This window comes from Conger conger, chromosome 9 (genome assembly GCF_963514075.1).
Source record: "Conger conger chromosome 9, fConCon1.1, whole genome shotgun sequence".
In the NCBI taxonomy this organism is placed as follows: Eukaryota; Metazoa; Chordata; class Actinopteri; order Anguilliformes; family Congridae; genus Conger; species Conger conger.
The window spans coordinates 31,373,960-31,397,131 of record NC_083768.1 but is presented as its reverse complement, the minus strand read 5'-3'; the positions used below and the strand labels follow the sequence as shown (position 1 = coordinate 31,397,131).

The window sequence follows — 23,172 nt, the reverse complement described above, 5'->3', positions numbered from 1 at the left end:
CCCTGCTATGATTTTTTATGAAATATCCAGCTCCAGTTTTTGTATTTGCATTTAAAGGAGGCCTCAAACTAATTAATGAATAATACTATACTTTAACGTTACTATACTAATACTTAATAGCTACACAGGACTGTAAGAATGACAGCATGTTGCTCTGTCTTCATAACAAGTATCACTTGTGTGTTGCTTGTTAGCAAAACCGTATTTATTTGTAACAAATACTACAATTCTGTCATTAAGTATGGTTATTATTGATGACAATGGTTTAATACAACAGTCTTGAGTTTGAAGTTAGATAATCTAGAAGCTAACAACTTTGGCAAGTTTGTGAGCTCAACCTACCGACTGAGCAAAGTGTAAAGTAGCTAAGTTAAAATAACCACAAGTATTGGACCTCTAATATTTTAAATAATGGCACAGATATGGTAAAACCTCGACACGGTGCATCTTAGCTCTGGTAACAACACCAATAGCGAAGTTATGCACCACTAATTTAAGTGCCATAACTGGCACGTTAGCTCGCTAACGTTACCTATGTTGTTTTGACTAATGGCGAGCCTCTGTGGCTCAGGAAAACTGACCGATAAAATAATGGTTTTTTTAACATAAGTGTCTAGCATGGCCAACTTATAACGGAGATGTATAAAAATGATCCCCTTGTTTAGTTTGTACAAACTCTCTCCATGGCCACGCTGAGGAGGAGACGGTGTGCTAGCGAAAACTAACAAGGTGGGAGACGGTAACGTTAACAAATATGCAGACACACGTTTGTCCATGTTCTATGCGTTTGTCTCGTCAGAAACAGCTCCAGTCGCTAACGTCTTCTAGAGCTAGCGTTAAAATGTGAAACATTAACCAGTCTCGTCAGTTGGCACTTGGCATGAGCTTTCTAAAATATAACCGAACGTTACAATGATGTCTTGACTTCAATCAATGTCATTATGGAATGCCTTGAGATGTCTCTTAAGATTCGTGGTGTTTTTCCCTGCGATTTTGTGGCCGCATTTCTCCCCATCTTTTTCCACAACACATTCCGTTTTCTTTTCCACGTCTATGTAACGAAAGTGTGTCCAAATGTCGTTTCGGCTGGGCGGCCATTGGTCTCTTTCTCTGTGTCACCTTTATTTATTAAGCTGTGCTTATCAAGTGATAACCCACCGCAGCCGCATCTTCTCAAATGAAATAATACCGCTCGTTGGGATCGAGGAAGTGACGTCGCTCAGGCAAAATAATGATAATAAAAACTGAGACATTTTAGCAGTTTTTATTTTGTAAACCACATTTTCGTCTCGTTTTTATTCGTCAACAAAACGGCATTACACATTTTATTATTGTTATCGTCACGTGACCAGCATCTTCGTTGCGTCTCGTTTTCATCACGTGATAAAGGTTCGTTGACGAAGATATTTCATCATAATTTTCGTTGACGAAAGCAACACTACCTGTAGGTGCCTTCAGAGAATTTCTCTCTTGACCGTTAGGAGTCCAAAATTAACTATTGCACCTTTAAATATATTTGCTGTGTATTCAATTGCAACGGTAAACCCTGAACAGGAACTGTGTAACTGTAATCTTATCGTCTCAGATTCCGTTTTTTGAATCCCAGTAAGCTTAACAGCACTATGTAGCCTAAAGAACTAGACAAACACATTTTTTTTTATATTTTATTACATGATTAATAGCACATCACTAGTTAACAATTAACAATAATAATCATCTCATTCAAGCCATACAATAAAAGTTCCAAATGAAAGGAAAAAGAACTGAATCCTGTATATGACAGAATATACCTAACAAATCCATTGTCTTCTACATGCTCTTCTTGTGTGTTCTATTAGTGCGTGTAGACACTCAGAGTGCTGTAGTATGTATGAAAGGGAAGCTCCTCACTACTTTTCCAGGAGCACACTGCAGAACGTGGGATCTTCAATATGAACAGGTCAACTGACAAGAGTTTCATCTCAGACACTTCAGACCAACTCTGTTGTATTATTACTCCTCATCGCTCTGCCCACTTAATATCCAAGGGGGTCTTCAATTCCCACGTGGCACACTGATATTAATAGTAATGTATACGTAAATGGCTTTTAAAATTGGGTGTAAGAGGAATAGACTGTGGTGTACTGCCAAAGCAAAGAGTCAGAGAGACAGAACACTCTTGTCTGTTAGCCTCTGTAATAAAATGTCAGGTACCCCTTGTAGTGGTCAGGAAAAAAAACAAAAACATAAACTGCAGTATATCTACACTAATACATTTTGATTAAAAAACATTCTTTTACTTCAGCCCTTTTTCAAAAGAGACAAACACTGACTTTCAGGGGGGAAAAAACACTCTCAAGAGTCCAGAATAGTTAAAGGTAAATTAATGTTACAGCTGCACTTAAAATACATAAGCCCCTAAAAAGTTTTTTTTTTTTTTTCCATGGTGATAGTGTATTTATAAGACATACATTTATATACAACTGTGTGAAGACAGACAGAAGTGTGAAAACTATTAGAAACATCATGGAATATGAATGAGGGTGAGGCAGGCACTAAAATCAGTCTAAGGGCCACTGCACCAGGGACACAAAGCTGAGTAGCTGCGGCAGTGAGCCCACCCAGCACAAGGGGAACCACCATACATTCAGCATCCACTCATGTTGTACTTCACAAGGCAGATATCTAAAAATACTACATCAAAGTATATTTTAAATCTTTTGTGCAGGCATTTTTACTGAAATAGTTTGGATTCTCCAATCTTATCAGTCAAAAATGATCACCTCTATGTTGCTTTACAAAAATGCAAAACTTAAAAACATTATTTAAAAACTCATATTTGTGTTGCAACTATTTTTCAGCATGTCATCAGCTTTAGTTTCCTTCACTTGGTGAAAAGGGGTCCTCTACCATTATGCCAGTGTGTTTAGGGAGGGATGCACATTCTCCTAACAGAAGCCTCTAACAAATACATTAAATTAAGGTGCTACTTTGTAATAATTCCGGTCCTTAGCTCTGCATTCTTAGCATTACTCTGTATAATGGTGGAGCACTATACAGACTATGGGGTCCGACTGCAGATGCCTCATGTCTCGTGTATTTCTCTTGCTAATCTGGAGTGATGAAGGTAGGTTCACATGTGATCAAAATAGTATGCTGAAGTGTACTTGAAATTTACTCTTTTATACTCTACTACACTTATATATTAAAAATTAAAGTGTATAGAATGAATGCATGCTGACATATACTTTTGTTAACTTTAGTATACGTGAATATAGGTGCACATAGTTATACTTAGGGCATGCTAAAGTATACAATATGGTCTTAACAGCTTAAGCAGCAGTCAGAAGCAGTGGGAACAGGAGTCACACGTGCTCACATGTGCATGTGCAGGTATGCGCACAGACACACACACACACACACACACACACACACAGATCTGCATGTTTTATCAGATAGCCTTAGTCCTCACGCCTCCCTCAAGCTTGTTTCAGATTTACAGCTGGATATTCCCTCTGTTCTTGCTCTCTCTCTACTGCTCCTCTCCCTCTTTCTGCCCCCAGCCAGGCAAAGCTCTCTCCACCCCCTCCAACCCCCCCTCCCTCAAGGCACTGAAGGAAGTGTATGCAAAAATGCACCCTAAATGTATTTATGTATTTGTAATATTAATTAATGTGAATGTGCCCATTGTGACATCCCATCACACTCTTTCCACAGTTGCAGCGTTACATTATTATCACCCCTTTGCTACAGATATTGAAAGCGTACAGACGGCCTACTACTGATACAAGACAAGTGCAAGATACTGTAGATGTGACAGCCCTCTTCAGCTTTAAATGCATACTATGCAGGATTTCTTTCCTTGCTTCCCTCCTATGTTTACACACAAAAAACGTCTACGGCCCCATTCTCAACCCCGCCTACACCTCCAGGATGACCACAGTCTAATAATTCATTTGGCTAGCTATTTAACTGATATTACTTGTGTTTGTATTTAGTTATAGTTAGTAGCTATAGTTAACTAAGTTCTAGCATCTCTTTCAAAAATAGCTCATTCATACCAGTCAAGCAGTCAATTGCAAGCATAGCTCTACCAAAATGCTTGACTGACATTTTCGATAGCAAAAACCCACTTTGCTGTCATATGCAGCAAAGTAGCCAGCATTACTGCATAGCCAGCTTTAGCTTAGTGGATCTGGAACAGATATTTTACTCTGGCTAGCTTTGCCAGGAGGGTTTGTAGCTAACATTGTGCAGACTGCTGCACGTCTCTTTAAAAAAATGCAGTAATAGCTGCAGTCATAGCAGTCAGTCAAAAGTATGCAAAATGCATACATCGATGCAAAATTATACCGTTCTCCTAACACTTGCGTAATGGTTTGCCACCAAAGCTATCTCTCACAAACCCAGATCACTACAGTAGTAGCCAATCCATACATGTCTCCTCTTGCCCTCCTCCACCTTCTTCTTCTATTGGACCATAGAGCATATGAGCTTAGTCAGATACAGCACAGAAAAGGCCACACCCAGAAATGTCCTAAAAGGTTTTTAGAATAAGAAATACAAGCAGATAGGCAAGGTATTGGGCAGACGTCAACACAGACTCATGTCGCCAGTGTATCTTAGTAATGTCTGAGCATGTTTGTTTTATAAAATTTTCAATGAAAAATCCAGAATAGTATGCCTTTAAGGAACCCCCACCCACCACACAGACATAATATTGCCTATATTGCATGACATTCTTCAGAAATATTAATCTATGGCCATTCCCATTAATTAATTAATTAATTAATAAAAAAAACATATGCCCTAATGCATGGGCAAGAGAGAAGCAATAGTCACACAAATCAAGTCACAGTTAATTAATTGAAGTATTGTGGCTCTAAGGTTTATGAGTCTGCTAGGCTAAACAATATTATTGGTCTTCTGTCTCTGTCTTTTTAGGTATAGAGTCCCTTTGCCTCTACAAGGGGGCAGCCCATACTCGACATATCCTTTTAGGGGTTATTTTCATGTTCACAATACATTTTAATCACAATAAAGTAAAAGCTTACCTGCTTGCCCTGGCCCTTCTATTAAACACAGATCCCTTCATTTCTGCCTGGGCATGGGAACACTTGCCTTTTTTCATTCAGTACAAGTATCACAGGCAGAATGAATAACCTCTGACTCTCCCTCACTTTTTCAGAATGCTAGTTTATCCCCGTTCACATACTCACAGCCGCAAGCCTGTCTGTGTAACTGCACCACTGGGTGTACACGTGTCTTAGTGACAGTAGTGATGGGGAAAAGCCTGTCCCTTCCACATTCTAATTACAATAATATCTTGGGAAAGTCTGAGTCGTGTGACCAGTGAGCTCACGCCTGCCCAGACGGCCATTTTCCCAGCGTTCCTTCACGACATCGCCGTGCGTGTACGATTCTGTGTGCCCACTCGGCAAGGACTGATTTCCTTCATTAGAAAACGGAAATGGAAACAAAGTGCAACAAAGAAGAGGTAAAGAAATCAGAACACAGTTCATCTGTTACACTAATTATGCAAACATGGACACCAAACACACAGACGTATGTGAGTCATAGACTACCGTTCAATCTAAACGTTTCTAACTTAGTGTGTCGCATTTTTGGCGGAAGGTGGAGGTGTGAAAAGTGTGTATGTTCCTGCGTGCGTGTGTGTTTGCGTGTGTGTGTGTTAGTGTGGGAGCTGAGAAGACGGAGATGGAGTTCCTCGTCATGCTAGCGTGTTGTTGAGAAGGAGGGGCGACAGGAGGGGGAGGGGGAGCTGGCAGACCCAAGAGAATCACTGAGAGAGGGCTGCACTGCAGGCAGGTGGGGCCAGGTTGTTTCAGCAAAACGCACCTTCAGCGCCTCAATCTGCAGAGAAAAGAGAGGGAAGATGAGGAAAAAGAGAGAAAGAGCATAGAGCGGGAGACAGACAAAAATATTAAGACTGACAACATGGCTGCCTTTATTGTCTGAAAAGTAAAAGCCAAAAACGGTTTGCATTTATGGGATTTTAAGTGGAACATCTGTAAAACTGTAAAATCCATAAAAAACATTTTTATGGATAAAGAAGAAATTATTTACCAACATCTGTCACTCTTCTAATGATCAAAATTAAAGAAAGTGTGGAAGGGAATTTAATTCCAAATACCATGCCACTGAGCTGCAGTGTGTACCGGCTCTCTCCAAACTCCTTATTTTAAACTTCACAGCCTGGGAAGACAGGGCTCTGAGTCGTGGTTCAGCCCTCCTGCTGTGAGACAGGGTAGGGAAGATGGAGGAGGAATCGCCAAAGGGGAAAAGTGCACGTACTTGTCTCAGGAATGCGTGTGTCCGGGCCCTGGGGGTCCCAAAACCCTTCAACCAGACTGGCCGTCTGTGTCAGGCCGTTGTCCTGGGCTATTATTTCTGGTGCAGTGTCCTGGGCACCACTAGAGGGAGCTCCATCTCCCTGTTAGTAAACAGCACAAGTGCACAGTGTCATACCAAAACTTGGAGTTGACATCAAATATAGCATGCAGGATCAGCGTGTTTAATCCATTCACACCACACTATAGTCACAGATTACCGGGTCCACACCATTCACACAAGACCCGGGTCTGCAAGTTTAGTCTTCTGTACACTTTCTGTTTCCAGCAAAGACTGGAATTAAAGACAAGTTGAAATGGCACTTAGAGAAGCACTAGCTTGACTGGCACGCTTCGCTTCTACTGTGCAAATGGTTTCAGTAGCCAGCTGGCTAGCAGATATATAATGTAGTTTGCCATTATGCTGGTTTAACCCAGTATGTTAACTCCTGAATCAACAGCCAAACCAAAACTTTCTCACCAAAATTTTATTCACCATTAGATACTGTATTTACCTGTGACAACCAACAATCCTCTTCTTGTGTGAATATAGCTGTGAGTCTAGCTTGTGAAAAGATAATATATATTTACATAAATACAGTATCCATAGCATGAGGGCAGTTGTAAGACTTGGTGCACCGATTCAGGAAATTTGGGCCAGTGAAACACATGAAAAGATTGAGGTCAACGTCGTACCGAAGCCAACCCACATGCAACCCGTGTTAATAAGCAGGGTAAGCAGGGTCGCGGGCCCCTGGTCGGATCAGGTGGGTTAACCCTTTTACACCAAAGGTAAGCACAGGTTTTACTCTGGTGGTTGCTTCGTTGTGAAAGTGGCATCAGTGAACACTAAACTAAGTTATGCAAAACTACCCTAATGAGCATTGAACTACATTCAATGAACAACAGCAAAGAACCACAGGCGTATGCCTGATCAGGTGAGAGGGTTGTACAAATGTTTGGTGAGCATTAGGGTAATATTCTTGGTGAATCTAGGTGAATGAATTTAATGTAATGCAATACAATGAATATGCATGGATACAACATAAGGTAAAAAAAGCAACATGGATAGTTGCAAAAGACAAGGATGTATTTCACGAGTAACCTTAAAGTCACAACAGTATTGCTCAACTGTACAATACTACCGAACTAAACAGTGGACTCAGGGTATGTATAATGCTGACTAACTATACAGTGCTGCCCAGCTATACCGTGCTGCCTACAGTAACTGTATAGTGCTGCCTAGCTGTAGTGCCATGAAGTGATACACCTCTTTATCCAGTCACTGCCCAGTCTAGGTGTTTTTGTGCAAGGACACAATGTAACCATGACGACCTGAATGCATGACCTCACCTTGGCGAGGCTGTCCTTTGACTCATGGTTCATGTTATCCATTGACCCGGCTTTGGACGGAACTTTGTTGTTGACCTTGTGGGATTGGATTTTCACATCACCACTTCCTACAGGAGACATGGTCATTTACAAGAGGAATAACTAAGAAATAATATGGGACCTTTAACATAACTTAACATACGGTAACATAAGATAATGGCGAGAACAGGCTTAATATATGTATTTAATCTAACCTTGTACCATCTGATATATCACATGATGCATCTCATTTGCTTGGTTTCCCTCTGTATAATGCTACCTGTTTTCTGCTCTGAAGTTATATAATATTGCAAATATGCCCCAGAGATTAACGTCAGTCATATAGTAACTAGCCAGTTCACAGATGGCCAGCGTGTTATTTTCATGATAGACAGAACCACGCGTAAGCCAATGTGCAGCTACAACACTTCACAGTCTGTGCTACAAGTCAAGAGCTGTTGGTGCAAGAAGCATTTCACCTGGTTTATTCTTGATATTGTCCTTGGTGCCACACTTGGTAACTTTGCTCAAGTCTACTTTCTTGTTCAGAATCTGGATCTATGACAAAATACATAGAAATAAAATGAACTGCGGTGCTGTGAAACCCCCAGCATAACTGACTAGAGACTATCGTGCACACTGCAGTCTGAACTATGTCATGCAAATTATGCATTTGAGTTGAAAAATTGAGAGGGGGAGAGAGAACGAAAGAGTGAAGGAAAGGGAGAGTGAAAGATGGAAAAGACTGAGATCGGCGAAATGAGGGCATTACGCAGATTACAGTGTAATGTATCTATGGGATTGATCTTTGCTGTGTTACAGATTACAGTGTAATGACTCTATGGGATTGATTTTTGCTGTGTTACAGATTACAGTGTAATGACTCTATGGGATTGATCTTTGCTCTGTTACAGATTACAGTGTAATGACTCTATGGGATTGATCTTTGCTGTGTTACAGATTACAGTGTAATGTCTCGATGGGATTGATGTGTTTAGTGTATCAGTGTGGGGAGCATCACAGTCTGCCATGCACTTACATTTCCCCCCCCGGGAACATGCTTCATATTGTCCTTGGAGCCACAGCGTGAGGTAATATGGCTGAAGTCCGCCTTTTTGTTGACTATCTGAACCTATAACACAGCATCGCAGGAGAGAGGGCGGTATCACCAGGGGAGCCCGGGTTAGGGGTGCTGGGTGCTGGGAGAGGTTAGCAGAAGCTTCTATAACATACACAGCTATACATGCACTCTCACAAGAGCCCACACACACCGCTCCCTGTGCCCTGAGATCAATCCCACTCACACCCCCCTCCCTGTGACACGAGATCAATCCCACTCACACCCCCCTCCCTGTGACACGAGATCAATCCCACTCACACCCCCCTCCCTGTGACACGAGATCAATCCCACTCACACACCCCTCCCTGTCACATGAGACCAATCCCCATCAATCCCTATGTAGGGTTTACTCCTGACCATATGTACAGCCATTAACATGTGAGATAACTCAATAAATATACTCACAACGTCAACATACAGGATTATTCAACAAATGCACTGACATCATCAACATATAAAGTAAATCAATAAATACTCATAACATCAACAGAGAAGATAAATCAATAAACACTCTTCTAAAAAGGAATAATAACAGTAGCAAAGGTTACTTCAGTCAGGATGACTATTGAGCTCAGATCAAGCACACTGCCAGTCAGGAACTCACACCATAACAGAAGATTACGCACTCAGGTTTGACGTTTTGGTCACACAGAAATGTATTTCTTGGAGGTGCTTGTGAAATACAGGCAGATGTCTGGTAGCAGATGCTTGTTGGCAGAGAGGGAGCAGAGAAAGATGGACAGGTCGTGGAAGTAGAGGAGAGGAAGGGACAAGGGACTGATAGGAGTCTACAGAAAAGGAGAGAAAACAACGGAACAAAATAAAGAGTGAGGGGGAGAGATGGAATGGACTCACTTTGCCCTGGCTGGTCTCTTTGGAGAGGGGGCATTTTGCCAGGGTGTCAGTCCTGCCCTGTGCTGATGAAACCTGGGGAGACAACCACCCCCAGGTCAATACCACACAGGAGAGTGCAGTGCACTGGGGGGCCAAGAGAGGGAGGGAGGGGGGGTAAAGAAGGGGGGGAAGGGGGTAAAAGAAGCAGGCAAGGGAATGCATACAGGAAGAGTAGTTAGGGAAATAAACAGAGAGGGGGGGGGCACTGAGGAAAAGTTGAGAGAGACATTGAGGAAGAGTAGAGTGAGAGTGGACGGTAAGGCAGAATGATGAGATTCATTCCAATCGTCTCTATCTGGATGAAGTTAGTGTTAGTGTTCATTTTAATGTGGTGGAGAACCATCAAAATACATACACATAACACTTCAGTTCTGCAACATTCCTAATACTGTATATTCAAAGGCAATATTCAATATCTAACATGGTGAAACCAAGCAAAAAGCATTAGCTTCCATACAGGGGTGTTTTGCAGACAGTTTAGACACTTGAGACAGGGGTCACAGGACAATAAGACATGAAGACAATAAGATGAGCACAAGCCTCTGTGAGTCTAGAGAGAAGTGCACAGACATTAGAGAGGATTAGTAGAGAGAGAGAAATGAGAGAGGAAGCTCTAGGAGAAAAAAGCATGATGAACGTGCGCGGGTAAGGCTAATGGATTAACCATGGTGTGGGTACGGTGGGTAAGACCCGGGCCAGTGTTACTAAGGTCATCTGATACCACAGCTACAGCAAAGAAGAGGAAAGGACACAAGACAGGTACATAGCTACACAGAACAAAGCCAACATGATGACAGCATGGAGTGAGTATATACGTTCTGTCCTGTGAAATAAACAGGTTCTGTGACAGCATGGTGCTCATATTTCTTGCGCACACACACACACACACACACACACACACACACACACACACACACACACACACACACACACACACACACACACACACACACACACACACACACACACACACACACACACACACAGCCCTCATCCATCTCTCCCCACCTTGCCCCCACCAGGTTGGTGCTTCATATTGTCGGTGGAGCCGATCTTGGAGCGGGCGTTCTTGATGTCAGGTGAGGGGCCGGTGCTGGGGCGGGCAGAGGACCGAGGGGCCCGAGGGCCAGGGGCCTTCCTGTCCGGCACCGTAGAGGCGGGGGTGGGGGGTTTTGTGGGGCGGCTGCGGGCCATACTGCTGACCCCAGTGCCAGGGCTGCTTCTGGGGCGACTACTGTCTGCTGCAGGGAGGGGGAGAGAGAGTTTTAAATACAGTCTTTGTCGATTCTAAGCACTCTTCCCCCCCCCCCCTTTGTGCTCTTTGTGTTATTGTTTTACTCTGCTATGAATGCTATATGTTAATTCTGTGTGATTACATTGTGCAGGTAGGCAGGCAGGCAGACAGGCCGGGAGACAGATAGAGAGACAGACAGACAGAGGACTGAGGATAAGGACAGGGCTCTACCCGTCGTGGTCTTTAGAGTGCTGAGCTTCTTGGTCTCGCCCGCTTTGTTCTCGGTCTTGGGGACTGTGAAGCAGAGCGCATTTGGGATTAGAGAGAGTGGATAATACAGCACTGAGAAAGACCTGGGTCATCTGTGTGTTTGCTACCGCCTGGCTTTCATCTGATAATGTAAATGAGATGTCAGACTATTTACTCAGCCATAAATCTTCTGTCAGATGAGATGAGCTCATTCTGGCTTTCATGAAAATCTCAAACCACCACCATACAAAAACTCAAACCACCACCATACACCACCACCACCATACTAATAATAATAACAATAACAATAATAATAATAATAATAATAATAATTTGTGTCATACAAAAAGCAGCCCAGAATACTTTATAGAGAAAAGTAAAAACTTATTTAAAATAGTATAAATAATTTTAAATGATATAAGATCACTACAGGTTACAGTAAGTTGTTAACTTCTGTTAAATATAAGTGCTAGTCAGCAGTATGAAATGACATGTTCCCACATGTATTGAGATCACTGGTCACTGATGAGTCTCTCCTGGTCTCTCTCACCTGATGGCTGGGGTGTACTGTGAGTGTGTGTTTTATCCTCATGAACAAGGACATTACATTTTGGCTTCCCTGAGCTCTATGCAGTATTTCTCTTAACATAAGGGACATTCTATTAAATAAAATAAAATGTAGGCAGTATTTTGAAAATATTTTCACTGCAATGTTTTTGTTATCGAAGACACACGTATTATGTCAAAAAATGTACAATACTTCAACGCTTTTAACTCTTTTTCTCAGGAGGTTAAAAATGCATCTCGACTTTCTTTTCTTTGATGATTGATGATTGTGTGGGCAGCTTTGGGAGGGTTGAAGGTGACAGGAGACTCACGCGTAGTGCGCCGCAGAGAAGGGGCGCTGCTGGCCGTGCGATTGGACAGGGGCACACGGGGCACCCCGGCTGGTTTAGAGGTGGTGGTGGTAGCGGGGGACCCATTTTTAGGGGTGGAGGATTTCACCGTGTTGGCCTTTGACACAGGGGGTCTTTCAGTCTGTACAAAAAAGCAAAGTCAGAAAGAGGTGAATGAAGGAGAGGGAGAGAAAAGAGTTAGTGAGAAACAAAGAGAACAGTCATCACACTGCCCTGTGGCTCTCCTGATTTCTGAGCCTCACAACAGGATCAAACGCAGACCATAGCAACCGACTGACCATGGTACATTTCTAATACAGTCCTCAAGACATTAGCCACAATGTGGCTGACTCAACCTTTCACTCTAGGGCTTGCTTGCCCTGCCTGACATCATACGGTATGTGCAGCACTGCCACTGAACATGAAATCTACCTGTTGTTACAAACGTTCACCAGCAGAGGGAGACGGACAACTGCAGCGGACTAATTTATTATTATGCACCACCTGTCCAATGGGAAAACATGAGCAGATTAATGAGGAGGGCTGCAGCACATACATCATTCACAGATATAAAACACTCTAAGCTCATCTTCAATCTAACAATCTAAGCTCATCAAAAGCTCATCTTCTCTTCCCTCTGTGGCTAAAAGGAGGAGGTCCTCATTCTCTGCAGAACTAATCAGGACTTTCTTCTGCATCTTGAAATGTGCAGGACTGGAACACATCCCTACATCCCTCCACAGAGGCTGCGTATCTTCAGCTCCTCACCGCAGCGGTTCTTTTCCCTGTGGTTGCCCGTGGCTTCTGTTGTAACACCATCGTTTGCATGTGTTTCTATTGCCAGAACGGCCCCTTAAAGGTGAGTGGGGGCTAAGACCTCAGCAGCTGGTGTCAGGAGGGAGGGGTGGGTCAGAACCAGGGCAGGGGCCACAACAAAACTAGCGGCCCGGAGACCACAGAGAGGGGGTGGGGGTGCGGGGTACTTGGCGGGGTGCTTTCAGAGTGAGGAGGAGACAAAGAGGGGGCTCCTGCACCCCAGCAGTCACTGTTGGGAAGGTGCTTGGGGGGAGGGTGTAGCAGGACTCACCTTGGGCTTGGCTTCATGAGTGGTGGAGGTGGGGCGGCTGGCAGCGGGGGGCATGGGCCGCTTGGCACCAGTGGGGGGGGTGTTGGCCTTGGTGGGGGCAGGGATTTTTTTGCTGGGGGCGGAGGAGGTGCTGGAGGTAGGGAGAGGGCGTTTGGGAGCGGCGGGCCCGGAGGGCAGCGAGGTTGGCCGCGTTTTGGCAGAGCTTGGCCTGGCAGGCCCAACAGCCGGCTGTGAGAAGGCCGCCGTCGCCAAGAAAAAAAATGGGGGGGGGGAAAGGAGGGTAAAAACAAAACAAAACAAAACAAAATGCAAACACGGGTGATAATGGCAGCAACGCAAAGCGGCAAAGCGGCTTGAAACACAATCAGAGCAGCCAATTAAAAAAGCCAAATTAATCATAAATGAACTTTAAATAATGACGCTTTGAAATGGCCATTCACATTCATATTTATACACACATACGCTTATGAAGCTTAGCAGGAAATACAGGGCAGTATTTGGACAGAAGAACAATTTCTCTTCGTTTAGCTCTGTACTTCAACACATTTGATTTGAAATGAAACAATGGATATGAGATTAAAATTCAGACTTTCATCTTTATATTGAATTTAAATCCATATTGGGTGACCTGTATATTGTCCCCTTTCATACATAGTCCCCAGACTTTAGGGGATGAAATGTAATTGGACAGTTGGCCTCCCAGCTGTTTCTGATGTGTCAGGTGTATTCAATTCAATTCAAATTCAAATGAGGACCAGATGAAAGTCAAGGAAGCCATAAAAATAGACCAAACAATAGGCTTGCCAAATAAACTGTTTTGAACATCATTAAGAAGAAAGAGAGCACTGGCAAGCACAGCAATTGCAAAGGGGCTGGTAGGCCAAGGAAGACCTCTACAGCTGATGTCTGAAGAAAGAATGAAAACCCCCAAACAGCTGTCCGGCAGATCAGAAACACTCTTCAGGATGTCAGTGACTACTCTCTGCAGAAGACTTCACAAACAAATCTACAGAGGCTACACTGCAAGATGCATACCACTCGTTCACTGCAAAAACAGGGTGGCCAGGTTACGGTTTACAAAGTAGTACCTAAAAAAGCCTGCAGAGTTATGGAAAGATGGACAGATCAGAGCAAAAATGAGAAATTGTATCACAGTTATGGCAAGAGCAAAATGTGGAGGAACTACTCAAGAACCAAAGCACCCCCCTCATCTGTGAAACATGGTGGTGGGAGTGTTATAGTTTGGGCTGGTATGGCTTCCATATGTGCTGGCTCACATGCCTTCATTGATAATCTAACTGCTGATATCAATTCTGATGTGTACAGAAGCATGTTATCTGCTCAAGTTCCATCAAATGCCTCCAAACTCATTGGACATTGCTTTATCTTACAGAAAGGCAATGATCCTAAACATACACCAGGGCTCTCTTTCTTCTTAATGATGTTCCAAACAGCTTGCTTCAGAAAGCCTATTGTTTGGTCTATGTCTCTGACTGTTTCTTTCATATTTCTCAGCCTCATAAGGGCTTCCTTGACTTTCATTGGCACAACTCTCACCCTCATGTTGATAAAAACAAAAACAGTCCAAAGGCAATCAAAAACCTAGAATCAAGAGTACTGAAAAAACGTATTATCCCTTAACTAAAAATGCGGTTGAATATGCCTGACTAATAAGAAACAACTGTCCAATTACTTTTAGTCCCATAGGGGGACTACATAGAAAAAGGGATGTAATTCCAACAGATCACCTGATATGGATATCTAAAGCCTCAGATTAAGGGTGACAGTCTGCACTTTAACCTCATATTAATTGTTTCATTTAAAATCCAATGTGCTGGAGTACAGAGCCAAAAAAGTAGGCACTGTACCACTGTCACCATTTATTTATTTATAATAATAATTTATAATTCATAAATTTGGCACACCCAATGTTCTCTCTAGTTTAGAAGGTCCAATGAACTATTTACTGTACAGTTGCATCCACACTGCAATACTCTGCAGGAGTATGGGGTGGGCAGTTCCATTATGGTCCCATGGTGTCCTTTTAAAAACAACCACGTACCACTGCAGCTGATGGACTGCTTATATTTGCATGATCACACACACACACAGCAAATGGCAGAGCACAGAATGGCAGGGCCCTCATTCTCCACCTCCTTTCTCTGGCTTACCTTTGTCTTCTTATCAGGGCTGGGCAGGTCCTTGCCCGGTGCTGCACGGGTCCCAATAGCTGCTGCAGATCGACCAGCTGCTTTGGTGGTCACCTTCTCTGTCACTTTGCTAGTCTTCATGCCGTTTTCTTTCTTCTGGGGCTTCTCAGTTGCTTTGTTAGTCTTCTGCTGATTCGCTTTCTCTGGCTTGTCTTTCACCGGCTTGTCTTTCTCAATCTTGTCTTTCTCAGGTTCATCTTTCTCAACCTTGATTTTTTCAGACTCGTCTTTCTCAATCTTGTCTTTCTGAGTCTTATCTTCCTCGGGCTTGTCTTCCTTAGGCTTGTCTTTCTCCTTCTTGTCTTCCTCAGTCTTGTCTTTCTCTAATTCCTCCTCCTTATCTGCCTTTTGCAAATCACGCTCTTTATCCAACATTTCCAGCTCGTCTGTCTTCTCAAACGCATCACGTTTCTCATTCACCTGCAAGCTGTCCATCTTTTCTGCCTTTTCCGGTGTGTCCCTCATCTCCAGCTTCTCTGTCTTCCCAAACATGTCTAGTTTCTCCATCTTTGGGAAGCTATCCATCTTTTCCACATTTTCTGGCTTGTCAGCCTTCTCAGTTTTCACTGGGGGAGGAAGCAAAAGCAAAAATGAGCTCCCTACATGTGAACTGAAAGCAAAACCACAAGCCAAACTATGAACACACTCACTTGTGTACACAACACAGTATCCAGATTGTCTCTCAGAGCTTCGACGCAGTGAATATGTGATTAAAAAGTAGCCCATGTAACAGTAGCTCATGTAACAGTAGACAATGTAACCATAGCCTGTGTAACAGCCTGTGTAATACCATACTATTCTGCTCTGGATTAAACCACGTGGCAAAGCATCAAAAGTGAAAAAAGGAACAAATGGTGACTTGTGCAAGCGACTACTTCAGTGAATGAGGGACTTGCGAAGTAAGTGAGTGAGTGGGAGTGAGTCACTAAATGACTGAACAAGCACCTGAGTGAGTAAATTGACTGACAGGGGATGCAATAGCGTGACTGAGTGATTGATGGTTGCAGAGCTCCAGAGTCCAGGCCGGCAGCGAACATGCAGTCAAAATGGTGGCTGCTTGGAGCTGCTGCACCAGTCAGAGAGGACTGCCACATACACGCGCAGCTGTGAGCCGCACAGCATGGGAAGCACAGACCAGTAAACAATCACTGCTGAAGACCTGGCCCAATCCCCTGGCCCTATAGCAAGCCCCTCCCCCAAACAGCCCCAGTACGTCCCCATAGTGCATCTGCCCCCGCCTCCTGAAAGTACAGCTGTTTCCTACCATCTGGAACACCCTCTCTATCCTGATGCTACACGGAGTATAGAGGGCTCTTTGGTTTCCTGAGCTGAGCTGCGTGCCACATCTTTGACTTGACCTTCTGTAACTTCCCCAAAATGATCTTCCTTTATCCTGTACCATGCTTGTTGGGACATGGCATGTAATTTAAATGTAAATACCAGATTCAAAAGCAGCCAATGGCAATGCTTTAAATGCTTTTAATGAAAATGCGACTATTGGAAGATCATGCTGATTAAGCACTGTCATTCGGTGACTCTCCAATTCAGCGCGGCTGAACTCGGATTCAATGCTGTGGTTCAATGACTCTCTGATTCAGCTATGTGATTCAGTGATTCTGATTCAGTGCTGTGGTTCAATGACTCTCTGATTCAGCTATGTGATTCAGTGATTCTGATTCAGTGCTGTGATTGACTGAAACTTTCCTGTAGCCAAGCTACGTAGGCATAGGCATAGCTGCCATTCAGACATGCAAGAGATAGAGATAGAGAAAAAGGAGAGAGGGGAGATAGAGATAACAATTGAGATAGAGATAGAGAAGGGTGAGATAGAAAAGTGTGTATGTATGTGTGAGTGTGAGAGAGAGACAGAAAGAGAGATAGCAATTCTAGGCAGCTTTCACACAAAGCCTCTGTTGATGCCTGTCATTCCTGCTCTTGTCAGGGTGACAACTGCTGTGCATGCGTGAGTAGCCAGTAATTCTGCGCTCACAGAAACACAAGCACAGGCACACACATTCATAAGAGGCCGTGTCACCATAGGAACACAACTGGCTGACCTCCATTCGCTCTGAAGGAGGAGCAGAACCGCATTCTGCACCAAGGAAGGCGGAGCAGTGCCATTATGACATCACTTCACCTGTCAGTCAGCTAATAAGACACCCCAATTTAGACCCCCATTGAAGGGTGAACTCGACACTGAGGTCAACGGTAAACACGTGACTGCAGTCTTTTAGTTCCTTGATCAATAAAGTACAAAATTCCAAATATATCTTTTCAAAATCATGAGAAATAATCCAGTTTCCAAAAAACAGACTGAATTGAAGGGCAAAAGCTAGTGATAAGCAACTAATGGCCAAGCCAGTAAGTTCAGGGTTAAATCCTGCATTAAGATCTACAGTTTAGTGCTCTATGTTTGGCTTACATACACTGAGAAGCAGCCAGGCTTGTTGCCATAGAAACAACACACCACAGCAGAAAGGAAGGCACATGTGCATTTCAATCAGGGGAAGATTATCCTACTTTATTTCTGGAAAACTGCTGTTATTACTGCAGCGTGGACTATACACACAATGTGACTTGTATTACAGTGTATTCGGTCATAGCAACTACAGTGCCAAGAAAATTGTCCCCCCCTTCCTGATTTCCGCTATTATTACATATTTGTCACAGTGAGTGGTTTCAGATATTTAAGCAAAGGGTAAACACAAAACTTAAATAAAAAAAATAATAATAAAAAAATGTAAACATCCATATCACTCATGTGAGAAAGTAATTACCCCCTTAATCTGAAAAGCTGTTCGCGCTTCAATAATTGCAACCAAACAGCCCTTGGTACCTTCCACAGGGGTGAAGGGTGTTTCTCTGCTCAGGACCCAGTGCCTGTCACAAACTACAAGAGTATAAACTTTATTTATCAGTTCCTTGTGTGCACACATGTTTATGTGTGTGTGTTTGTATGGGCATACGTATGTGTGTGTGTGCTTGTGTGTAGCCGGTGTGTTTATGTGTGCATATGCAGGACAAAGGCTACACGCAGAGGGCAAAAATGCTGACACACCACCAACCAATCAGATTGGGTCACAGGGCCAGACACAGCACATTCTCTGCCTCAGAGTGCTGCCTCTTTCCAGCTGGGAACAGAAAAAAGAGCCCTTCTCTCAAGTTACTGTGTGACATCACCGCAAAAGGCTTCTCAATGGGCCTTATTACATAAGTGCGGTGGACAACAGATTCCCCTGTTTCATACCAGACAATGCACATGTTTGGACTCAACAACGTTCGGCTGTAAGATGAGTTTACAACAAGAAGTTATATTAAGAGATAAGACTATGTCACTCATTTATGACTTTTTACCGTGACTGAACCTTTCAAATGGACTGGTTCCAGTCACACACAAGGACAAATCCCTTGTGTGTGAGTCAAAACCAGAGCAAAGACGGTTATGAAAAGTTCTCACGGACTGTGAACCAATATTCCCTGGCAAACCTGAAAGATGTCATTAGCGGTCTATCTGCTATCTGAGACTGCAGATGGATAAGGGCATGTCTGACTCTGTGCGACAGGGTTTGATGGGGTAAATACTGGTTCAGGGAATTTAAAGCACCATAATAGCATAGAAAAAAGCAGAACTTATCCTAATTATCCTAACTACAATAATTGCAGAAAGCAGTTAACTTTCATGTAATTCTTGCACGTTCTGTGTGTGTAAGACAGGCTTAGTGGCAGATGTACATTAACTGGCCAGCATGAGTCCAATGTGTTCATCAAAATCCTAAATGTAGAAATAGGACAAGATTAGTTTTACTGCAGGAATGTATGTGACAAATTAGCCTTAGTACCTAGTGTGGTAGAAATTCAGTAATCACAACGTGCTTCTTCTTCAGCTTTGGGGAACCATTTAATGAGGTATTTCTGTTCATCAATGTTAAGAATGAAAGACACAGGTGAGAGTGATAAGAGATTAGGGTTATGGTGGACCTGCGCTCTGCGGTGCTGGGAGATCTACTGAAATAATTAAGCTGATTGGTGGGTATCATTGCATTCCAATTCCAGCCTCCCCCTATGTCAAACTCCACTGTTTTTTTGCAGCCCAGAGTCCAATTATCTCCACAGTAGCTGCCTCTTGTTTCTGCGGCAACAGATTGTCTATGGCAGGGGCTGCATGCACAGCCGGAGTAAACGGAAGGAGGAATTAGAAACAAGGCCGGATATTGATGTGATGATGAGAGCAGAAGGGTAGTGAGGGAGGAGCCACTGCTGATCATTATGAGACTGACATCCTGACATCACCAAGTCCAACCTATCCCACAACACTCTGTGTGTGTGTGTGTGTGTGTGTGTTTGTGAAAAAATGAAATGTTGTAAAGATGAGCTCACCTGTTTTCATCAAGAATCACCAAGCAAAGATACAGTTTCCATGACAGGCAGCAAAGAAACAGGGAAAAAGTGTGTCATTAAATTCTGCATTATATTGGGCTATACAGTATATAACAATTTGGATTAGAAATAGCTATGCACACTGGTGTATTTGAAGTTTAATAGTAGTAAAAAAAAATTCTAATAATTTGTGAATGAACTGCTGAAGAGAACCAGACAATCTAGAAAGTATATTGAAAAAGAGAAGAATGTTAGCAAATGAATGCAGTTTAACAGGAATAAAGAGGAATGTTTAGTGACAAAAGATAAGCACAGGTCCAGACAGAGGGACCTCACAATGGCACTATAGACACAAAGATTAGTAAGTCTCTTTAACATACGCATGCATAATTACAGACTATCAGGCCCCTTTTAGCATATACATGCCTAATTACAGACCAGCAGACCATGTGAGGCCATCATACTGCACTTAGCCTGAAATGCATTCTGGAATAGCAGGAGCAGGAGCAAGAGAGAAAGAAATGCCACCCAAAGCCTTCCACACCCAGTAGTACCGCAGCACCCCAGCTCTTTTAAACAGTCACACAGCATGCGATCACCGGCCCGGGACCCCGTATCAACTCTCACCAACCTTCAGTCACTGAAGGGAGTGCCGGCCCCTCGTCTGCTCTCCAGTCCTCCAGCCGGGGCTCCCCGAAATCTGACTGGCTGGGGAAAAAGGGCGGGGCTGTGGGGTTCAGGGCCGAGCTCACCATGGGGAAGGAACCAGACAGTGCGGAGGAAGAGCTGGTGAAGGGAGGGGTCTGGGAAGAGGGCTGAGGAGCGAGGGAGGGGCTTAGAGGAAGGGGCTCGTTGAGGTCAGCGGACACAAGGTCACCTTTGGGACCTGGAGTCTCTGCGGTGGTTGGGGGAGAAGAATATCCCACCAGAAGGCTGTCCTCGCAGGGTGCTGGAGACAGGGGTGGGACAGGGGCAGGGACCGCTGTTTCGGTGGGTGACGGAACCTGGAAAGGATTAGGGGTTTGGGAGAGGGGTGGGACAGAGGACACATGGACACCCTTTGTGGAAGGCTGTAGTAGAGAGCGGAAATCAGAGAGGTCCTCCACAGACTCGGCTTTCTCTAACAGCTGGCCCTCCTGCAGGGAGTCTGAGGGGCGGGCCTGGTCTGAGGGGAGGGGGGCAATGTCCGTCTCCATGCTGGGGTCACAGGCATCCGCGCCGGCCGCCAGGTAACTGTCCAGGCTGGCGAGTACGGACGGAGGGGCTTCAGAGCTCAGTGTGGAGGGGGTGCTGGGAGACTCCTGGGCCTCCTCGTGTGTGGGGCTGTCCTGAGGGCTCTCCTGGGACTGGGCGTTCGTGGACCAGGGGTCGCCGTCCGGGTCCCCGTCTGGTCCCTGGGGCAGGTCCTGGGGGGCACTCCACTCCTCTGGGATTCTCTTTCTGCTCTTGCCCTTCTTGCCCCTGGCCCCGATTCTACCCCCCTCGTCAAGCTCCCAGTCCATGCCTGGGTAGGCTCCGGTGGGGCTGTGGTTTTCGTCCTGCGGTCCCTGCAACTCCAGGACGTCGTACATCTCCTCCCTCTGCCTCCTCTTCTTCTTCTTTTTCTGCCTCCTGCCGCCTCCTCCCTCGTTCCCCCTCTCCTCCCCAACCCCGCCGCCCTGCTGATGGCACTCGTCTGCCCCCAGGTGTTCGGGGGAGAAATCTGCCATCTCGTCGGCATGGCAACTGATCACCGTGGAATCGCTGGGTGTGATGGGAAGGTCCGCCTGTAGGCCACCCTCGCCCGCCCAGTGGTCACCTGGGACTCCTTGAGCACAGAGGGAGAGAGTCATACTCCGCACAGGCTTGCACCATCAAAAGCCAAAATTTGGCCCCTGCAGCACTACAAATCCCACAATGCACTACCCAAAAAGATATTGTAAAATCTAAGATCCAAATTATAGAAAGTGCATATTTAAATACTCATTTAAAAAGACTCGCCATAGATTAATCATATTCTGTATGTGATTTTCATGTGCATATTATTGAAAATATTTTACCATTGATTATTTCAATATATTCACCAACACAGGCATACTATACATGCAATTTTAAAACAATGTTTTAAAACAATGCGCCCAAGAATACTGGTGTGCTTTGGTTGAGAATTGCGTGGCTATACACATTTGGCCTACTTCGGTAGACAGTGAGTAACCAAGTCATTATATTTGGAAAGAGCATATTGGCACCGCTGATCTGCAGTGGATACCCAAGAAACTCATCAAATTTCAGCAAAACTATGTGGATGGATGGATAGCACTCTGGGTAAGTGGAAATATAACTTAACTTATAACTTTATTTTTGCGTAAACTGCCTCTTTAAAGGCTCTCCCCCCAACAAAAAGGGCGATTCCCCCGGGTGGATGAGAGCCCATTCAATTGTAGTTTGGATTTGACTGTGGGGAGGGAGATTTCCTAGTGGGGGTGTCCAGTGTGACAACTGGACAGGAGGGGTGGGGATGTAGTGAGATCATGGTGTGACATCATGGTGTGACATCATGTTGAATTAAAGCCGTTCAGAAAGGGCAGCTGGTTCCTGCTTTCAGGGGAGCAGACTGCTTGCACACTCCAGAATAATGGCTTCTGCCACAAGGACACCAGAGCAGTTCACACAAATGAAGTCATTGCAGACGTCATCCTTTTGAAGAGAGCAAATAGTAATTTCAGGCACTATAAAGGTTTAACCCCCTGATGTCAAGTGAATCTTAAATCACAATTTGTCTCCAAAATGGAGGGCAAAAGAGCACATTGCTGATTGGTGAAAATGGGGGGCACTACAGGGGGCTTCAGTTCTGAGGACCAGGAAGCCTGCCCAGTTCCTCCCTCACCTGCAGTAGTGTCGGGGGCATTCAGGAAGTCCAGCGGGCTCTCAAAGGGATTCTGCTCATTGGGTTTGTCGGGCATCTGGGCCAGTTTTGGGGGTTCAGAGGCGATGAGAAGCGGGGGCTGCTGGGGCTCTGCCATGCTGGGGGGCCTCGCTGTGGACAGGGCCATGCCCACATCCATATTCATTACCTCCACCCCCTGCTGGGACACACCTGGAAGCACATGGACACTGTCACTGCGGAGGTACTTACAGACACTCAACACTACCACACTTACAGACACTCAACACTGACACACTTACAGACACTCAACACTACCACACTTACAGACACTCAACACTGACACACCTACACTCAACACTGACACACTTACAGACACTCAACACTGACACACCTACAGACACTCAACACTGACACACTTAGACACTCAACACTGACACACTTACAGACACTCAACACTACCACACTTACAGACACTCAACACTGACACACCTACACTCAACACTGACACACTTACAGACACTCAACACTGACACACCTAC

The 23,172-nt window shown here is 44.4% G+C and overlaps 1 protein-coding gene across 7 annotated transcripts in view; it reads right to left on the bottom strand.

The window, feature by feature from the left end:
• Window positions 1-1,322: 1,322 nt before the first annotated feature.
• LOC133136482 (microtubule-associated protein 4-like) overlaps window positions 1,323-23,172 on the bottom strand; it is a 46,395-nt gene continuing 24,545 nt past the window's right edge. For 4 of the 7 annotated variants that reach the window (XM_061253999.1, XM_061253998.1, XM_061253997.1 and 1 more), the window contains exons 5-17: window positions 22,634-22,843; window positions 20,399-21,574; window positions 15,352-15,956; window positions 13,181-13,408; window positions 12,076-12,235; window positions 11,180-11,242; window positions 10,723-10,955; window positions 9,676-9,747; window positions 8,740-8,832; window positions 8,180-8,258; window positions 7,683-7,789; window positions 6,295-6,433; window positions 1,323-5,853 (exon numbers count right to left, since the gene is read on the bottom strand). In XM_061253999.1, coding sequence (XP_061109983.1) covers window positions 5,849-5,853; window positions 6,295-6,433; window positions 7,683-7,789; window positions 8,180-8,258; window positions 8,740-8,832; window positions 9,676-9,747; window positions 10,723-10,955; window positions 11,180-11,242; window positions 12,076-12,235; window positions 13,181-13,408; window positions 15,352-15,956; window positions 20,399-21,574; window positions 22,634-22,843 — 3,170 coding nt within the window. In that variant the 3' untranslated portion in view covers window positions 1,323-5,848. The remainder of the gene's footprint in view (window positions 5,854-6,294; window positions 6,434-7,682; window positions 7,790-8,179; window positions 8,259-8,739; window positions 8,833-9,675; window positions 9,748-10,722; window positions 10,956-11,179; window positions 11,243-12,075; window positions 12,236-13,180; window positions 13,409-15,351; window positions 15,957-20,398; window positions 21,575-22,633; window positions 22,844-23,172) is intronic. The other 3 variants (XM_061254001.1, XM_061254002.1, XM_061254003.1) reach the window with 3 other exon arrangements.